Below are 18,734 nucleotides of genomic sequence, written 5' to 3' on the forward strand. Positions count from 1 at the left end.
TCCTGGAATGTGCCGCGCTCTCCTCTCTGCACCATCTCAGCAAGCACTGCCCTCCCCTCCCGTCAGACTCCTACTTACCATCCAGATTCCAGCATTTATATCACCTCCTTTGGGAAGTCTTTCCTGACTTCCTAAGTCTGGGTTAGGTGTACTTCCCTGGCATTCCTGTGGCTGCCTGTCCTTCCTCATCACCACACCTCTCACATGCTGATATCACAATTAGCTCTCTTTCTATTTCTCTGTGTGTGTGTGCATGCATGCATGCATGTGTGTGTGTGTGTACTTCCACTAGTCTATAAGTGGTGGGTAAAAAAGGTTTCATTGTCTGGTTTTCATACCACACTGGGGGTCATGCCTGGCATCCAGACCCTGTGTCCACTCTAAGTGGTCAAGGACCCTATCTGTCTTGTCCGTTGTTATATCCACATCAGGTGCATAGTTGGCACTATATATCCATGTTAAATAAAAGATTGCAATAAATAAATGAATGAAAAGATCAGAAAACTCAGGTCCATTCATTCATTCAAGGGATAGTTACTGAACATATACCTACTACATGCCAGTTACTCGTCCATATCTTGGGAATACGGCAGTGAAAAGAGTAGACCCAAGTCCCTGCCTTTGTGGAACTGTACCTGGGACAGGACACTGGACAAAATAAGTATATTAAAGGCTCTGTTAAAAGGTATAAGGGCCAGGTGCAGTGGCTTATGCCAGTAGTCCCAGCACTTTGGAAGGCCAAAGTGGACAAATCGTTTGAGGCCAGGAGTTCAGGACCAGCCTGAACAGCATGACAAGATCCTGTCTCTACAAAAAAAAAAAAAAAAATTAACCAGATATGGTGGCACGCGCCTATAGTCCCAGCTACTCAGGAGTCTGAGGCAGGTGGATTGCTTAAGCCCGGTCTGTAACGAACCATGATGGCACCAGAACCAGACCATGACTCAAAAAAACCAAAAAGGTGCTAAGTACTAGAGAGAAAATATAGTGGACTACAAAGGTACAGTGCCTCAGAAAACAGTCTCATGGTTCCTCAAAAAGTTAAACACAGAGTTACCATTTGACCAACCAATTCTATTCCTAGGCATATACCCAAGAGAAATGAAAACATCCATGCACACAAACACTTGTATAAAAATGTTCATAGCAGCATTATTCAAAATAGCCACAAAGTAGAAACAACTCAAATATCCATCAATGGATAAGTGGATAAACAACATGTGATCTATCCATACAATGGAATGGTACTTGGCAGTGAAAAGGAATACAGTACAGACACATGCTACAATATGGACAAACTTTGAACATATTATGCTGAGTGGAAGAAGTTAATTACAAAGACCATATAGTGTATGATTCCATTTAGATGAAATGCCCAGAATAGGCAAATCCATAGAGATAGAAAGCAGGTTAACAGTGGACTTAGGGCTGGAAGGAGGATGGTTGGGGAGCAGGCACTTGATAGCTAAAGGGTATAATTGTTCTTTTGGGGATGATAAAATTATTCTAAAATCGACCATGGTGATGGTTGTACAACTCTGTGATACATTAAAAACCACTAAATTGTATACTTTAAATGGGTGCATTGTATGGTATGTGGGTTATATTTCAATAAAGCTTTACATACATACATATATACACTCATACAGCAGGTGAGGGGGGTGAGCCCTAGAGAGGGAGCGATGTAATTTTATTGTTTTTAAAATTTTAAATATCAGACACAGGTTTGAAATTTTTAAACATGCAATTCAATCATGAAATACTTGATTCCAAATATAAAAATATATATAATTAGTCTCATTAAGTTAGAGATATCATTAGCTATTTCCTGATTTATTCTTTCATTTTAAAATGGACACATAACATTGTATGTTTTAATCGTGTGCAACATGATGTTTTGAAGTACATATACTTCATTTTAAAATGGACACATAACATTGTATGTTTTAATCATGTACAACATGATGTTTTGAAGTACATATACCTTGTGGAATTGTGAAAACTATTTCCTGATTTAAAGTTGGAAACTGAAACCCAATGAAAAGAAATCCTACATGCTCAAAGTATTTTCTCCAGATCATGAAATCCTGGATGCAAGCTTGGTTCCGCTTAATGCTAGTTTGCAGAGTCAGCTAAGTAAACACTGCCCCCTAGCAACAGCACGCAAGAACCATAATATTTAGTATTTCATGAGGTCTTTCCACAGGGTCCGGTAATGTCAAATTTAAAACTATCCATAGTTCTTTGTTTTTCCATAAAACAAAGGCAGAGAGCTCATTATCTTGATTTTTTAACTTTTTAAAACTGACACATAATAATTGTGTATATCAATGTCATGTTTTGATCTATGTATACATTATAGAAAGACTTGATCGAGCTAATTAAAGATTCGATCATGTCGTTATTTTAATGACAAAAACCACAATTACGTTCGCACCAACCAAATCACCTCCCCAGCTTATTTCTGTGGTGAGATTATGAAAGTCTACTCTTTCAGCAATTTTGAAATATACAATACATGATTATTAACTGTGGTCACCATGCAATGCGACAGCTCACTAAAGCTTATTCCTCCAGTCTAACTGAAACTTAAACCCTCTGATCAACATCTCTTTTCCCGTCCTGTCCCCACCCCTCCCTCTAGGAGCCACCTTTGTACTGTTTCTATGACATTGGTTTTTTTTAGACTCCACATATAAGTGACATCGTGCAGTATTTGAAGAAGAAGGTGAAGAAGATGGGAGGGTCCTGTGCAGATATCCAGGAGCAAACGCGATGATTACCCCAAGTTTCATCATTATTCATTCATTCACAACCCCCTAACTGCATACCCAATCTTCCTTGCTGATTCTGGTGCTGACTGTGCTTCAGCAGGCCTCAGCTTTCTTTCGTGGTCCAACAGTGACATCTAGCGGTGACTTCTGATAAGCATCTGCGGAGATGCCGCGGACCTACCCATGAAGGGAGTCCCAAGACAGTAGCCAGTGAGGGGGCAGCCGGCCAGGCAGTGAGACCCCGGGTCCTCTCCACTGTTAGTCCAGCGAGGAAGAGGGAAGTGAGTGGGACATGGCTCTCTGGCTGTCCCTTCAAAGTGCATCCAAATCAAAAGAATCCTGTAGCCCCTTCATTTTCAGCATCACCCCATTCTCACCCTCCCATGTATTCCCTGGCTGATGTGCCCACGGGCTCTCCTCTGGCCAGCGGTGCTCACCCCTGGCTGCACCTTACAATCACAGAGGGGAGGGGCAGGCTGTGTTCAAGCCAGAGGTCCTCTCCAGAGATACTGTTGAAGTGAAGCCCGTGCAGCAGCATACTGTTTCTAATTCCCCCTCGTGAAAGAGCTGATGGAAATCAAGTGGATAATAAAGCCAGCTAGTCAAAATCAGATTAAAGTCAGCCCAACTGGGCTCCTAGGTCAGTCAATAAATCTAAGCTGTGCCATTATCAGAACATTTATTCCTATTCTGAGTTTCTTCATTTACCCTATTTATTTCTCCTTCCTACAAGCCAAGAAAAATGACACACTATAAGGTTTTATCAATCTACTCTAAATAAGAACATCAAAATTCATAGCAAACTCCCACCCGGCCCACCTTCAAACGCCTTCACAGAAGCAGTCAGACAAAATTGGTTGTCCAATACCTTGTGACAATGAAGTCTAATTTCCTGCCCTGGCTGCTGCCAGTACATGACGGGAAATGCCACTGGGAAAGGAAGGACAGGCTTGGAGAAATGGACAGACAGCATCTGTGACTAGTAGGAAAGGGCTCCCCCTCCGAGCATTCCTCTTAGCTCTTTATGGGATGCTGAGGCAGGTGAGGAAGGTAGAGCCCTTCCCTGGAAACCAAGCCCCTCCTACGATGATCTATGGAATAAACTAAGATCACCTGGAAACTGAAAGCCCCTGGAATCACAAAACTTATCTGTGCCCCATTCGTGTTCTGTCCTTCTTAGACCACTTACTACATATATTCTGCCTGTGTTATAGTCAATTCCCTGATCTGTTCTCTAACCATAACTATTATGTTGTTATATGCAGGGGATTTTTATTAAGGAAACCTCTTCATCATGCCAAATTTTTTATTCTTATACATTAACCTTCACAATCTCCTAAAAGGACATAAGTTTTAGGAAACAATTTCCAGGAAGGGCTGGTGCATTTGATATTAAAAAGATGGGTTTCCCCTCCAGATAACATCCATTTACTCTGGAAACATCTACTGCTCGCAAACATGGCGTTGGGATTCTAAAAAGGAAAGATGCAGAGTCCCCGAGGGTCAGGTTGATGGAGGGCCCTGGGCCTGCCTCAGCTCCTGTGGGTGTCTAGCATGGTGCTGACTATTGCAGGATGTTTCCAGTTCATCTCAGAACCTACCAGTAGTAGCAAAAGGCAATCTCATATGACGTTTTCTTATCGAAGATAATACAGTCCCTGATTTTGCTGCCGTCTACATAATCAAGAACAATCAAATATAAAATGTGTGCTTGGCTGGGCTCAGTGGCTCACACCTGTAATCCCAACACTTTGGCTGAGGCAGGAGGATGACTTGAGCCCAGGAGTTTGAGACCAGCCTGAGCAACATAGTGAGACCCCATCTCTACGAAAAAAATAACAAAAATAAGCTGAGCATGGTGGCGCATGCCTGTGGTCCTGGCTACTCAGGAGGCTGAGGTGGGAGGATCGCTCAACCCTGGGAGGTAGAGGCTGCAGTGAACTGGCATCATGCCACTGCCCTCCAGCCTGGGCAACGGAACAAGACCGTTTCCAAAAAAATGTGTGTTTTCAGTCAAATCTGGTATAGTCAGAAAACTGCTCTGTGTGGAAAGGCCACCAGCTCTACCATCACAGCTCTCCAGATGCCTGTACCTGAGCTCATGCCTTGGGCATGCCTTATTGATGATGGATTTTAGGTTAAATATACAGTCATGATTTTGCCCTTAGATATTTCAAGTAATACATCCCTCCCACGGGGGTAAAAGCAACACATGCTATATTCCAAATCTCCCAGAGGTTCGTGTTTTGAGGTTTTGGCCTCTGTAGCTTCCCACGGGAGTGCCATATGCCCATCCACGTACCCGCCAGCAGGCCAATGAGCAGCATCACCACCCATCCTGACCAGGCATCCAGCAGACTCTTGATGAACTCCCATATGGACTCCTTGCTCTTGCTGGTGATCTAGAACAAAGCAGATACAGTAGCTGATCTGAATGCGTTTTCAAATTCATGCTTTTTTCCTTGAAACTGTTTCCTCAGGAAACAGGGTAATTAAGAAAATAAAATGAATGTCATCAAGCAGCTAAATTCCCACTGACGTGATTCTTTCAGTTACATGCCGCAATGGTAAGATGAGCTTTCTAGTTCATAGAGCTATAAAGATGCCACGATAGTCTCCAAAGAATTTGAGCACACACGCAAAGAATTCACTTAATTAAAAAACATACTAAATGTGATTTGATCTTTGATAATTTAAAAGCCATGCTGAAGGGGGACGTTGGTTCGGTGTCTTCATTCTGAATATGCATTACTATCTTAACTCACATTGCTAAGTTTCATTAAAAAGCCTCTTCAACACAGGGTTCATCTCCTCCTTTTGTTTTCAAGGTTAAATTTTAGCAGCACGAACTTAGAATTAGCTGGTATAGATCACGTTTGCCATAGCAGATGGACATAGCTATACACACCTCCCTGTGCTAACAGAATCATATGCTCCTCTGAGATCATTCCCTCACAGCCTTTTAGAGCAGTGGTGGGGAAAAGTTTTCTGTAAAGGACAAGAGAGTAAATATATTGGGCTTTGTGGGCCAAATGGTCTCTGTTGCAACTCCTCAACCCTGCCACTATAGTCCAAAAGGAGCCATAAAAATACGGAAGTGGATGGGCATTGCTGAATTCCAATAAAACTTTATTTACAAAACGAGGTGCCAGCTGGCTTTGGCCGGCGGGCCACAGTCTGCTGAGCTGTGCTCTAGAGGGCAGGCTGCCTCGACCCCACATTCTTGCACCCTAGAGCCAACAGGCTGCAACATCTTCATGACTAAGCCTGGCTCCCTACACATTCCCCTCCTCCTTTCGTGCCAGCCCTTGTGAGGTGACGTGACACGGTCACACTGTCCATGTCACTCCTCACCCTCATCTGAAACAGCTCTCCCCTCACCGCCAGCCGCCATGCCGCTGGCTTGCCTCCTACCTGACCTCCATAGAGGGTGACTTTGTGAGCAGGCCCCTACACAACACCCTCTCCATTCACAGGAGACTGCTCTTGGCGGGCTCCCCTCTTGTCACGGGCTCTCCATCTGCCTCCCCTGGACCTGGTAACTCTGGGCACCGCCTCCTCCCTTCTCTCTCTGCACACCCAGGCCACTGTGGCTGCTTCTAAAGCTTCAGCCTCCACTTGCACACAAGGACCTCATTCTCCCCCAGGCCCTTCCTTCACCCCTGAACCACAGAGTTCTCGCCACCTGTGATCACCCGTCCGCAGCACAGCTCAAACCAACGCATCTACACAGAACTCACTGGCCTCCCCGGCAGTCTGCCAGTTCCCCCTTGCTTCCTCTAGGCATCAAAGGCATCATCCTCTTCAGGCCACAGCCTGGTGTTCTGTGACCCCACTCCCCTCCTGGACCCAGCACCTCCCCTGAATCCTGTCCGTGGCACCTCAGAATACCTCTCAATCCTGATCCCCTCTCTCCACCTGCACATCACTGCCTTCAGTCTCCTGAACTCATTTCCAAGCTTCCTGTTTCTCCCTTTGCAGCGCATCTTTATTGTCTTCTGTGGCTTTCAGCATGAAATACAAACTCCTCTCCACCGCCAGCATGGCCATTCCCCCACATGGCCCTGCTGCCTCCATTTCCACACTCATCCCCATCCCTCCCCCTGCAGGAATACTCAACCAGATCATCGGAGCTCCCCGAATTGCCCAGATACACCACATTCTTTCATGCCTCTGTGACTTAAAAAAGGGGGGCATTCCTGATGTTTAGAATTCTTGCCCTTCCTCTGCCTAGCAAAATCTTAGTCATCCAAGACCCAACTGAAATGTTACCCTTGCTGAAAAACCCTTCCCTAACTGAACCTAAATGATCCCACAGCACTTGACAGATAACCATTGTGGTTCATTAAAATATATACTGATTGCCAACTAGACACCAGGCACTGTCATATGTGCTTTCATATACACATAATCTCATTTCCTCTTCAGGCATAATTGCTTGCATCCTCATGGATGAGAAACAGAGTCCAGAAATGGCACCTGCAAAGTCCCCTCCCTCTCCTCCACACCACATTCCCTCCATATGACACATCGTCCTGCCCAAAAGTCCTGCTAATACAATGATCTGCCAATATATCTGCTCCTCCCACTGGCTCTTTTCCTCTTTAGACCCTAACCCAGCACATGACACATACGTGGACCTAAGCTGCAGCTCAGTAACTTTTGAATGAAAGCATGGCTTAGCCATTTGCAGTGTGTCCTTTCAGAATGCCACTTACCTTCCTGTGTCTGTCGGTGTCCCGTGACTTTTCCCTTAGCCAGTCGATGGTGTGGAAGTCCTCATATGTCCCCACGTCAGGGAACGGCTCATCGAGGAAATCCATCAGGTTTCCAGAGCCACTCATCGCTCCCGCATTGACCATGCTAATTACACCTGGGCAAGAAAACCAGTCATTAAAGATGTGAGCAGGACACGCCACGGACATGACAGAAGAATAGTCCATGTACCCTATTTTCTTACATAAGAAAAATTATTTCAGCACAGGCATCTGTGCTGTAATGAAATATATACACAGTCAATTCTCATGATTCGTGGAGGTTATGCTCTATAAATTCACCTCAAACACTGAATTACTGAATACTACTACTGTTCCCAAGATAATACAGGGTTAGGTTCCTGCAAAATCTTTGGTCACATTTTCATCAAACAATCAAGCTGTACCTTGTTTGTGTACTTCTGTTTAAAGACACTCTATTTAATAGATATTGTTTAACATTGACCTCACAGCCAGGAGCATTACCACTCATGCCCGAACGAGGCTTCTCCATAAAACAAGTCACAGCCCTCTTACGCTCAGGAACACCAGACAGCTTCCCAGCACTGCATTGCAGGGCCATTTTAAACAGCAAAATTACCAACAAAAAAAAGCACAAAACTGTGAAAAACATGGCACTAAATGGAACACGAAAAGGACCCTTGTTGACAGGAGGAGAGTGGAAGCAGTAAGGCAGAGCATCGCCCTCTCAGACCTCAGCGAGGAATGGGCACTGCTGACACTTTTTGTGGCTCTACACACACACATATCTATGAACAACCTCGAAAGCTCCATGAGTATTGATCTGGGGGCTACACATACATTTTAGCCAGTAGGCAAATTTGCAAATATGGAATCTGCAAATGAAGATCAATTATATACATTCCTAGAAAACCTCACATTCTGCAAAAGCAAGGTGTCCAAATGACAGGGCTGGAGGGGCAAATAGGGTTTAAATGAAAATAATGGTAATCAAACCAATAATTGGTTCCCATGGGAGACAAAGCAGACCACTCAGGCAGGCAGCCTATGTGAATGTCATCATGGATATTCAAAATGTACTCCAATGGCACAGTGAAAATGCTGGCAAGACTTTAATGAGCTGGTGGGAGCCCAGGCAATCTGCAGATGGCAGGAGCCCTCTGTGTGAATGGGGCCACCCTGGAGCTGGACAAGGGAGGTGGGACAACCTGCCACGAGCCAAGAGCCATGAGAAGCTGGTGGCACACTGCCCTGGGCAGGGAGCTCCAGGACAGATGCTCATTTTTAATGTTTTAAAATGCAGTCAAAAGGGCTCCTGCGGCCAGGGCAGTAGCACAGGTGAATGTATCTTCCTTTCCTGTCCAAGATAATAATTCCACTCCCACTATTCCAGCTCCCCTCACCTGGAAAACAATCGCGAGTGAACCAACATCATCTCCCATATTCTCCCACCATCAAAGCCTGATCTACAGATTGCACAGGAGCTCATTTCAGCTGCAGAAAACGCTTTGCAGTGGGACCGAGGCTCACCACCAGTTAGCAGAGAAAAGAATACACTCTTACAGAGACAAGAGGTTGGAATATGCACTAAATAAGAATTACTTTGGCAAAGAGCATGGAAATTTGAATTATAGGATGAGGACCACAAAAGTGCTGGAATAGATGGTTAAACATTTGAAGGGTGGTTATAAAAACATTTGAGTACAGGCTTCTCTCATGTATTTATATATCTGGAGGACTCAACCACGACCCAGTGAAACTGCATTTTAATCAAATTGAAGAGTCACTATGGGCAAAGTAGGGTAATCACCTTACAAGCAATAAAGTGGTCACAGTGATTGATTTATTGATCATCAGTGCAACTCGGCTGCTTTAAAACTTTAAAAGTTTGAGATTTGAGCCATGCCAAGTTGAAAACAATACCCCCTGATGAGTGCCCAGGGAAGAATCACATTGCATAAGTCAGTAGCAACCAATGATATTAGGAAGAGAGTAAAATTAGAAAGCAAAGATTTCATTCTCATTTACACACAAACAAAATGAAAATAACCTCTTAATATATGTGGTAAAGAAAATCTCTGATGGGAAAAACAAGACGACAGGCTGTTGACCCTCCAAGAGAGTGCTTGTCAGAAAAACCCAGCCAGCAGATAGAATCGCAGGGACTTGGGCAGTCTATTCAAAAGGAGTTGATGCGACCTAAAATTTAACTACATCTCTAGTCAAACAACTACTTCAGGCAATAATACCTGAAACAAAAAGTCACTGTAGAGAACAATCATATCTTTAAACTTTGACGGAACATGTAGTGGTCCTGAGGAAAATAAACAGGCTCTGATCTGCAGAGCCTCAGAGGACTTCCCTGGGGACTCAGAAGGAGGTGGTGGTGCCTATTGTGAGGTTGGGGTTAAAAGATCATCTAGGGGCCAGGCACGGTGGCTCGCGCCTGTAATCCCAGCACTTTGGAAGGCCGAGGCAGGTGGATCACCTGAGGTCAGGAGTTCAAGACCAGCCTGGCCAACATGGTGAAACCCCATCTCCACTAAAAATACAAAAATTAGCCAGGCGTGGTGGCAGGTGCCTGTAGTCCCAGCTACTCAGCAGGCTGAGGCAGGAGAATCACTCGAACCTGGGAGGTGGAGGTTACAGTGAGCCAAGATTGCACCACCGCACTCCAGCATGGGCGACAGAGCAAGACTCCATATCTCAAAGGGAAAAAAAAGAAATCATCTAGATCCAGCCGACCACAGATTTATGTGTCAGTCCAGCCAAGATCAGCCAACTTTGGCCCAATCCAACCATGCAGCCAACCTGTAGATTTGTGAAAATAGTGAATGGTGGTTGTTTTAAGCCACTGAGTCTTTTGAAGGAGTTGTTAATCAGCAGCATGATAATAATGGGTTACTAGGTAGAATGAACTTGAGCTCTGAAGGAGAGAAAGGAAGACAGGTCAAGTTAGCTGGGGCAATGCAGACCAACTCAGGGGAGGACTGGAGCAGCCACAGATGACAGTACCAACAGTGAGAGGGTGGAGTGGAATTTGCCCCAGTTCAGGCTGGAGGTATCCTGTCTGACAAGAGAACATCTCTCCTACACAACCATTATTTGCCTCCATAGGGACTGTGGAAGGAATGCAGGACACCTATATCTTGTAACCAATGCCTAAAGGCAAGAAAGTGTCAGTAGGTTTGGTCTCCAAGCATGAAGACCCCAAGAAGTCAGGCTCAAGTTCTTCAACAGCAGATCCTGTCCGGTAAAACTCACTTCACTCAGGACTCAACGAAGACAAGCATGTATTAATACAATAGTATTAATGATGTCATTTACAGCTCTGATGTTAAAAGCGACTCTGAATGGGTCAGCTCGCCCTCAGAACAGGGATCTTTAACACTCAAAGGAAACCTGAACTTTTTATGGTTGGGTGTTAGCAATAATATAACAGGTTCTAGAAGATGAAAGAAAGCAGGAAATCACCCAGATCAAGATCTAGAAGGACAGATTCTAAGTAGAATCAAGGCTTGGCTGAATATAAAAATGCCACCCTAGGTGAATTATGGTTATCCATGTTTGACCAAAAATGTCAGGCAGAAACCCGTATCTTTGAATGTGCTTTTCTCTTCTACCCTGAACCTTCTCCTCTGCCTTGAAAGCTCCTATTCACATTGCAGAACCCTGTTTTGTTTCACCCTATCCGTGGAACTTGCATTAATTTCCCCAGACATAGTTGGGGCATCCTCTTTAGCCATCCCAAAGGATTCTTTCTTTTCTTTCTTTTCTTTTTTCTTTTCTTTTCTTTCTTCCTTCTTTCCTTCCTTCCTTCTTTCTTTTTTTTTTTTTTTTTCAGGGTCTCACTCTGTCACCCAGGCTAGAGTGCAGTGGCGCAATCACAGCTCAACACAGCCTCAACTTCCCAGACTCAAGCCATCCTCCTGCCTCAGCCTCTTGAGTAGATGGGACCACAGATGCATGCCACTACACCGGCTAATTTTTTTTTTTATTATTTGTAGAGACAGGGTCTCACTATGTTGCTCAGGCTGGTCTCAAACTCCTGGGCTCAAACAATCTTCCTACCTCAGCCTCGCAAAATGCTGGGATTACAGGTGTGAGCCAATGCACGCAGCCCATCATATCTTTATCTATCCTAGTATTGGGGTCTCATTGGACTCAGCAAGACCATCCTCACCCAGGGTCTTTCACAAGGTCTTAGTCAGACAGGGGTTGGGGCTGGCATCATCTGAAAGCTTGTTCACTCACACATCTGGTGCCTGGGCCAAGAGACTCAACAGCTGGAGACTAAAACAGCTGGGGTTCCCAGGCCTCTCTCTCTTTCCATGTGGCATCCCCATGTGGTCTCTTCAGCTGTGACTTTGGATGGCAGTATTTCCTTTTATTTATTTACTTATTTATTTATTTTTTTTTATTTATTTATTTTGAGATGGAGTTTCACTCTTGTTGCCCAGGCTGGAGTGCAACGGCGTGATCTCGGCTCATCGCAACCTCTGCCTCCCGGGTTCAAGCTATTCTCCTGCCTCAGTCTCCCAAGTAGCTGGGATTACAGGTATGTGCCACCCCACCCAGCTAATTTTGTATTTTTAGTAGAGACGGGGTTTTCCATGTTGGTCAGGCTGGTCTCGAACTCCCGACCTCAGGTGATCTGCCCACCTTGGCATCCCAAAGTGCTAGGATTACAGGCGTGAACCATTGTGCCCGGCCGGGTGGCAGTATTTCTTATCCAGAGGCTCTGGGCCCCAAAGCAAGTGTGTTAAGAGAGAGAGACCATGCAGAAGCAGTATCACCTTGCGTGGCCCAGCCTCAGAAGTCAGGTACCATCCCTTTTGTCACTTGCTCTTCGTTGAGGCAGTCACAAAATCCCACCCAGGTTCAAGGGGAGAGGAAGTAGACTCCACCTCTTGATGGGGAAATGGCAAAGTTCTAGATGAGCATTCAGAAATCAGAGGTATTATTGTGGCTACTTTTTAAAAACACACAACCAACCACCCAACTTACAAAACTTCTTGACAAATACAGAAAAGTATCAAGAAAAAAATAAGGATTACCCGTCATCATGCCCTTGATAACTCCCAGAACCTGTTGGCATGTTTTCTTCGTAGATTTACTTTAAAACAAAATGGCAGTATGAGATACTTGGATCTTCAATATTTTACTTTGTCCCTCTATATTCAGTTGTTCATCACAAGAGAGGCAGCATCACATGCATACTGGTTAAAACACAGACTCCAGAATGGCACTGCGTGGGTTCAGGTATCACATCTGTCGCTTACTACCCGTGTGACCTTAAGCAAGTTGCTGGACCTTTCTTACTGTGCCTCAGTCTCCCGCATCTATGAAGTAGGAATTGCAGCACTACCTGCCTCAGGGTGCTGTGAAGAAGATGGAATGAGCTGACATTTGTAAAGCAATTTGTGCCTGGCATGTGGTTAGTGCTTCATAAATGTTTGTTAAAATGAAAATCATGTTTCATGGAAACACCCCTTCCTTACCCCCCTGCATGTCACCTCATTTCTGAAGTTGATCTACTCACTCCTCTGCTGTCTGTAGCTGATAGAGGGGACCCGATGGACTCCAGTTCTGCTCAGGGAGATTGTGGTGGTCCAACTGAGTTTCTGCGGAACCTTCTGTGGGCTTCCACTTACCAAGAATCAGTGAGGCCATTAAAACATGAATCTATGTCTGACATTTGAAATACCTTTTCCTAAAACCTCCTCAAAGCATTTATTTTGAGGAGACTGTTTAGACTGTTTTCTTTCAAATCTGAAATACCTCTATTAAAAGTGGCAAGACCACTAACCAAGAGACTTGTATGACTCCCAAGTCTGGGTGTGTGACCACAGTTGACCCTCACTGCCCCTCTCTTGAAAGCCAGGACCCTGGGATGCTCCCTCCCCTGCCCCTTCACCCCAGTACGTGGCACAGGGAATGAAACTTAGCACCAGCCCCTTTCACCCTCGCAGGGACAAGCAAACATTTTGTCATTAATTAAAACTCTTTGTCTCTGCCACAGATAATGTTCAGGCCTGGGACTTTACAGAAAGTTCAGAGCTATCTTCACTGCCAGCTGTGATTATCTGTCATTACAGAGCAGAAAATCCTAAGAAATACACTCTTCAGTGTCAGCAAAATGAAAACTTTGAGATCCTCTGGGTGATCATCTCACACCCTCAAAAGGGATCCTCTCAAAAGTTATCACAATATTTGCAACCATTATGGCCCTTAACACCTAGAAGTGGGGACCAAGAAGTTCAATTCAGAAGAGATTAAGAACTATATATAAAAAGCAACCTACAGGTAAGCAGTGAAGTCTTTTTTAATTTGTTTTGTTTTGTTTTGTTTTTGTTGTTTTTTGTTTGTGTGTTTGTTCTTTACTGCTCCATTTCTTTGGCTGTGAAGCAATGAAGTCTTGGAGGAAAAAGCAAGGAGCGGAGAGCCCAGGCTCAGCTATGAAAATGGGCCCCAGTGGCTACTAAAAAGATTCCCATTCCTCTCCCATCAGACCAAAGGAAAACAGACATCAGGAAAATGGGGGTGAAGTCAGGTATAATCACAGGAAAAGTCCAGGAAGCAAGTTATCTAGGATATTTTCGTTTACCCTGTTTTTCTGAGAACTGCAGTTTTAGTAAACAAAAGTAGTAAAATTAACATGCCCATGGTAGCTACATTCTAGAAACTGCTCTGTGCTACTCAACTGGCTTGGATCTAGGGGAAGGGTCTGGATTACCTGGAGGAAGTCAGGCATTCCCCCTGTCTGTCAACTTTCAAGATATCTGCATTGGGAGGGGTAGCAGGAAGAATGGACGAGGTACCTGTCACCTTGAGACCTTTTCCTTCTGACGTATACAGATACACACAGGTCTGTAGCAGCAATCTCTTACAGCATTTTTTTTTCTTACAGCATTTTTAAAGAGGTAATTCACATACCATAAAATGTACTCTTTTAAAGTGTACAATTCAGTGGTTTTCAGGAAATTCACAAGGCTATCCAGTCATCACCACTATCCAATTCCAGAACATTTTCATCCCCCTAAAAGTGACCCCCTACCCATTAGCAATCACTTCCTTCTCCCAGCCTAGGTAGCCACTAATGTACTTTCCATCCTATGGGTCTGCCTATTCTGGACACTTCATATAAGTGGAATCATGCAGTATGTAGCCTCTTGCATCTGGCTTCTTCCACCAAGCATAATGCTTTCAAGGTTCATCCAGGCCGTGGTGCATATCAGTGCTTCACCCCTTTTTATTTATTGCTGAATAAGATTCCATTGTGTGGCTGTATCACATTTTGTTTACCCACTCATCAGCTGATGGCCATTTGGGTTGTTTCTACTTTTGGGCTATTATGAATAAGGCTGTTAGGAACATCTGTGTACAAGTCTTTGCATGGACATATGTTTTCATTTCTCTTGGGTATATGCCCAGGAGTAGATTGCTGGGTCAGATGGGAACTCTGTTTAACCTTCTGAGGAGCTGCCAGACTGAAATCACTTTTCTTGAGTAAGCTTTTTATTGAAGTAAACAACTATTTGTAAAATGCAAAAATCATAAATGAACAACTCCACACATTTTCACAAAGGGAACTCACCCATGTATGGAGTGCTCAGATCAAGGGACGAAACATGACCAGCCCCTAGACACCACTTCAAGCCCCCACTAGTCCCTAACCCACCCCTAAGGGTAACCACTATCCCGACCCTCACACTATAGATTACTGTTGCCTGCTTCTGAACTTTAAAGAAATGAAATCTTTTTTTCCAGCTTCTTTCATTCTCTATTATGTTGCAAGATCTACCCATGTTATTCAGCGTAACTATCTGTTCATTCTCTTCGCCCTGTAACAGGGGCCACCAAACTTTTTCTGTTAAGGGCCAGAGAGTAAATATTTGAAGCTTTCGGGGCCATATAGTCTCTGTCGAGACTACTCACCTCCACCGTTGTCATTGGAAAGCAGCCAGAGACCATAGACACATTAATGCCTGGTGCTATGTTTCACTAAAACTTTATTCACAGACACTGAAATATGAATTCTAGATCATCTTGGTGTGTTGCAAAATATTATTTTTTTGGCTTTTTCTCAACCATATAAAAATGCAAAAACCATTCTTAGCTCATAAGCTGTTCGAAAGCAGGCGGTGAGCTGGAGTTGGCCCACAGGATCACGAACTTGGCCGACTCCTGTTCCACAGTATTTGACTGAGGAATCAGCCCCAATGTAGTTATCCATCCTACTGCGGCTGACACCTGGCTGATTTCCCATTTGGAGCCATTACGCTTCGTGCTGCCATCAGTATTTACACCGCCCAAAAAACACTGTGGTTGAAGCCCTTCCACCTGTTCCCTCTGTCCTCTGCCCGGCAGTGGCCAGGTGCCACAGAACCTGCCAATGTTTATGCCAGTATTCCCCTCCCAAATCAGACCATATCAGATTATTTGCCAACTTGCTCTATTACCTAATCCCCAGATGACTTGGACAGATGGAACGGAAAGTCATAACTCAGATTAAAAGATTAAAAGTCTCCAACCAGCAAGGAAGGCCACCCTAGAGGCGAGTCCCGGCAGGGTCCCCTGCCAGCGTGGGCAGGGTAGAAACTGCTACTAAAACCACCTCTGGCTCCCATGAGCCTCTCCCACAAGCTGTTCCTGCCCCATGCTCCTTCCTGTTTCCTCATAGTAACTTAACTGATAGGGGTTTGCAAATCTTTCCCAGAAAGGGCCAGATGGGAAATCTTTTCAGCTTTGCGGGCCATATAGTCTCCATTGCGATTACCGGACTGTGCCATTGTAGAGCAGAGCAGCCACAGACAATATGGAAATGAAGGGATGTGGCTGCCTGCCGATAACGCTTTATTTACAAAAACAGGAACGGGCTGGATCTGGCCTGCAGGCTGTACTTTGCCGGCCCCTGCTTTACACCATGGGTGTTTATTGGGCATCTGCTACCTGCCAGGCCGCTGTCTGAGTCACCAGCACATTTGCGGCCCTCACCTCCCAACAAAATCCAGCAAACAAATCATTGTGACCCATGGGGACAAGTATAATATAAAGACAAGTGTCCACAGTCATTCCCCTTAGGATTATTTAAGGGAAGAAATGAGTTTCCAGAAACCCAACAATGCAACTAAAGGATGTCACTGTCAACATCTCAACCTTAAAGCTTTGGGAAAATAAAAATGAGTTCCTATTACACACACACACACACACACACGCACACGCACACATGGGCGGCGGGGCAGGGAGAGAGAGAGAGGGGTTTCTGTGAGATCCTACAATCAGAAAAGTTTCTCCAAGTAATTAGTGATCTGAACGCTTCAAGATTCCAGGTGCCTTGGCCCATGAATAAAAATATGATCATACCATAGCACTAACAAAGTGTTCAAGATCATCACAGTTACCTGTAGTGTTCACATGACACCATGAAAAGCATAGGACACAATAGAAATTCTAGAACACACAACCAGAGGAGAGGGCCCAAGAACATCAAGTTCAGAGACAGGCCATGGTCAGATGGCAGCTAAAAATAAACATCTCGAAATCTTCATTTCTTATAGATTTTCCAGGAGCCCCAAGGACTCATCATGAGCAGCCTTTACCGAGTTGCTTTTCTTCCAACCTTGTGGATTATGAGAGGTGCTGGGCTCAGTGGCTGCTGGCTGCTGGCTGCCAGCTCCTTGGTGCTGGGGGCCCCTAGTCTCACAGGGGATTTCACTGCAGCCCAAGACGACTGCTGGTTCAGCTCCTGCTGGTCAAACAAGCCTGTGTGAGGAATGTTTCCCCCTTTTTCCATCTCCTCCAACCTGTAACTCCTACCTCGTCAGAAAAAGAAGGCAGTACAACTCTCCCAAGCCTACCAGGCCTCACCTGCCATCCTCCCCGTGGCCTTCAGACCCTTAGCTGGAGCTCCTACCCAGGTCACCGCAACCTCCTAACTGCCTAGCCCACCGCTCCAGCTCTGCCCAAGTAATGCCAAGGTAATTCCCTCTCTGACCCATAGCCGTTCCTCTGTCACCTTCAGTGGCTTCTCATCTACCTACCCTTTGAGTCAACCACTTCCCAAGGTATGCTTGCAATGAGTAACTCTTAAACACAGAATACAGAGCAAAAGAATCCGGATGCATCCAAATATGCTGTGTGATCCCATTTACATCATGTTCAAAAACGGGCAGAAGTAAATTACAAAGCTCACGAACCAGAATTCATTGGTAAATCTACAAAGAAAAGTAGAAATGTAAACACAATAGAAGTCAGAAGAGTATTTTGAGGGGCAGGGAGGAGAGGGGACTGGGCAGGGGACAAAAGATGACAGCAACAACAGTCTTTCCTGACTTGAGCAGAGGCATGATGACACGGTGTTCCTTTTACAATTTGTTCAGCTATATGGCAGTGTAGGGCAGCCTGGAGGGTAGGAAGAACTCAAGGGGGTGACAGAAAGGAAGGGCTGACAGCAGGGCACAGGGTGGGGGGAATTAGGGAGCAACTGGGCTCCGCAGGTTGCCATGGGTGTCACCAGCCCTGCTGAGCTGCAGTCTGCTCACCTGTAAAATGGGCTAACAAGACCACCCTCCTAGGATGGTCCTGAAGATTGTTTATAAAATGCCTGCCCTGGAACGGGCCCAGCTGTTCGTTGTCACACAACAGATATTTGCTAAATGAGCTTGTTATTGGGTGAAAGCTCAGCAGAGGACTTGGGTCCGTAAAGGGGTGCTAGAGTGGTCCAAAGTAGCCATTTGTGCCTCCCTCAGAACTCTCCCAGTCTTCTTCAACTGCTAACAAAGCTGGCCCCTGGCCCCGGGTGTGGCACACAACCCAATCTGGCCAATGACAATGCTCCAACTACCAGGCACAATGACTGGCTATGGGGATGAGCATGGGACCCACGCAGGGCCGCACAAATGGACGAGGAGAAGAAAGGAAGTCTCTCTTTCCAGGGCAGTGGCTAACTTGGAGCCACCAACCCTACCAAGGGTCTATGGTGGGAGGGAATGAGGCCAAAGGCAGACACCAAAGTGTCCCCTGGAGACCATTCCTCCCCCAGGGAACGCTTGACAATGCCTGGAGACATTCTTGGTTGTCACCTCTGGGGAGGGGGATTGCTATGGCATGAAGTGGGTAGAGGCTAGAGATGCTGCCCAACGTCCTAAATGCACAGGACAGTCCCCACAGAGAAGAATGATCTAGCCCCAAATGACCACAGTGGCAGATTGAGACAGCTAGA

General features: G+C 45.2%; 1 protein-coding gene across 2 annotated transcripts in view; it reads right to left on the reverse strand.

Moving 5' to 3' along the window:
* Window positions 1–18,734, reverse strand: part of CLCN4 (chloride voltage-gated channel 4) — an 80,645-nt gene that overhangs the window by 44,669 nt on the left and 17,242 nt on the right. For both annotated transcript variants that reach the window (XM_021932886.2, XM_003917392.5), the window contains exons 3-4: window positions 7,493–7,647; window positions 5,077–5,176 (exon numbers count right to left, since the gene is read on the reverse strand). In XM_021932886.2, coding sequence (XP_021788578.1) covers window positions 5,077–5,176; window positions 7,493–7,636 — 244 coding nt within the window. In that variant the 5' untranslated portion in view covers window positions 7,637–7,647. The remainder of the gene's footprint in view (window positions 1–5,076; window positions 5,177–7,492; window positions 7,648–18,734) is intronic.

The sequence above is a fragment of the Papio anubis genome, chromosome X, assembly GCF_008728515.1.
Source record: "Papio anubis isolate 15944 chromosome X, Panubis1.0, whole genome shotgun sequence".
NCBI lineage: Eukaryota > Metazoa > Chordata > Mammalia > Primates > Cercopithecidae > Papio > Papio anubis.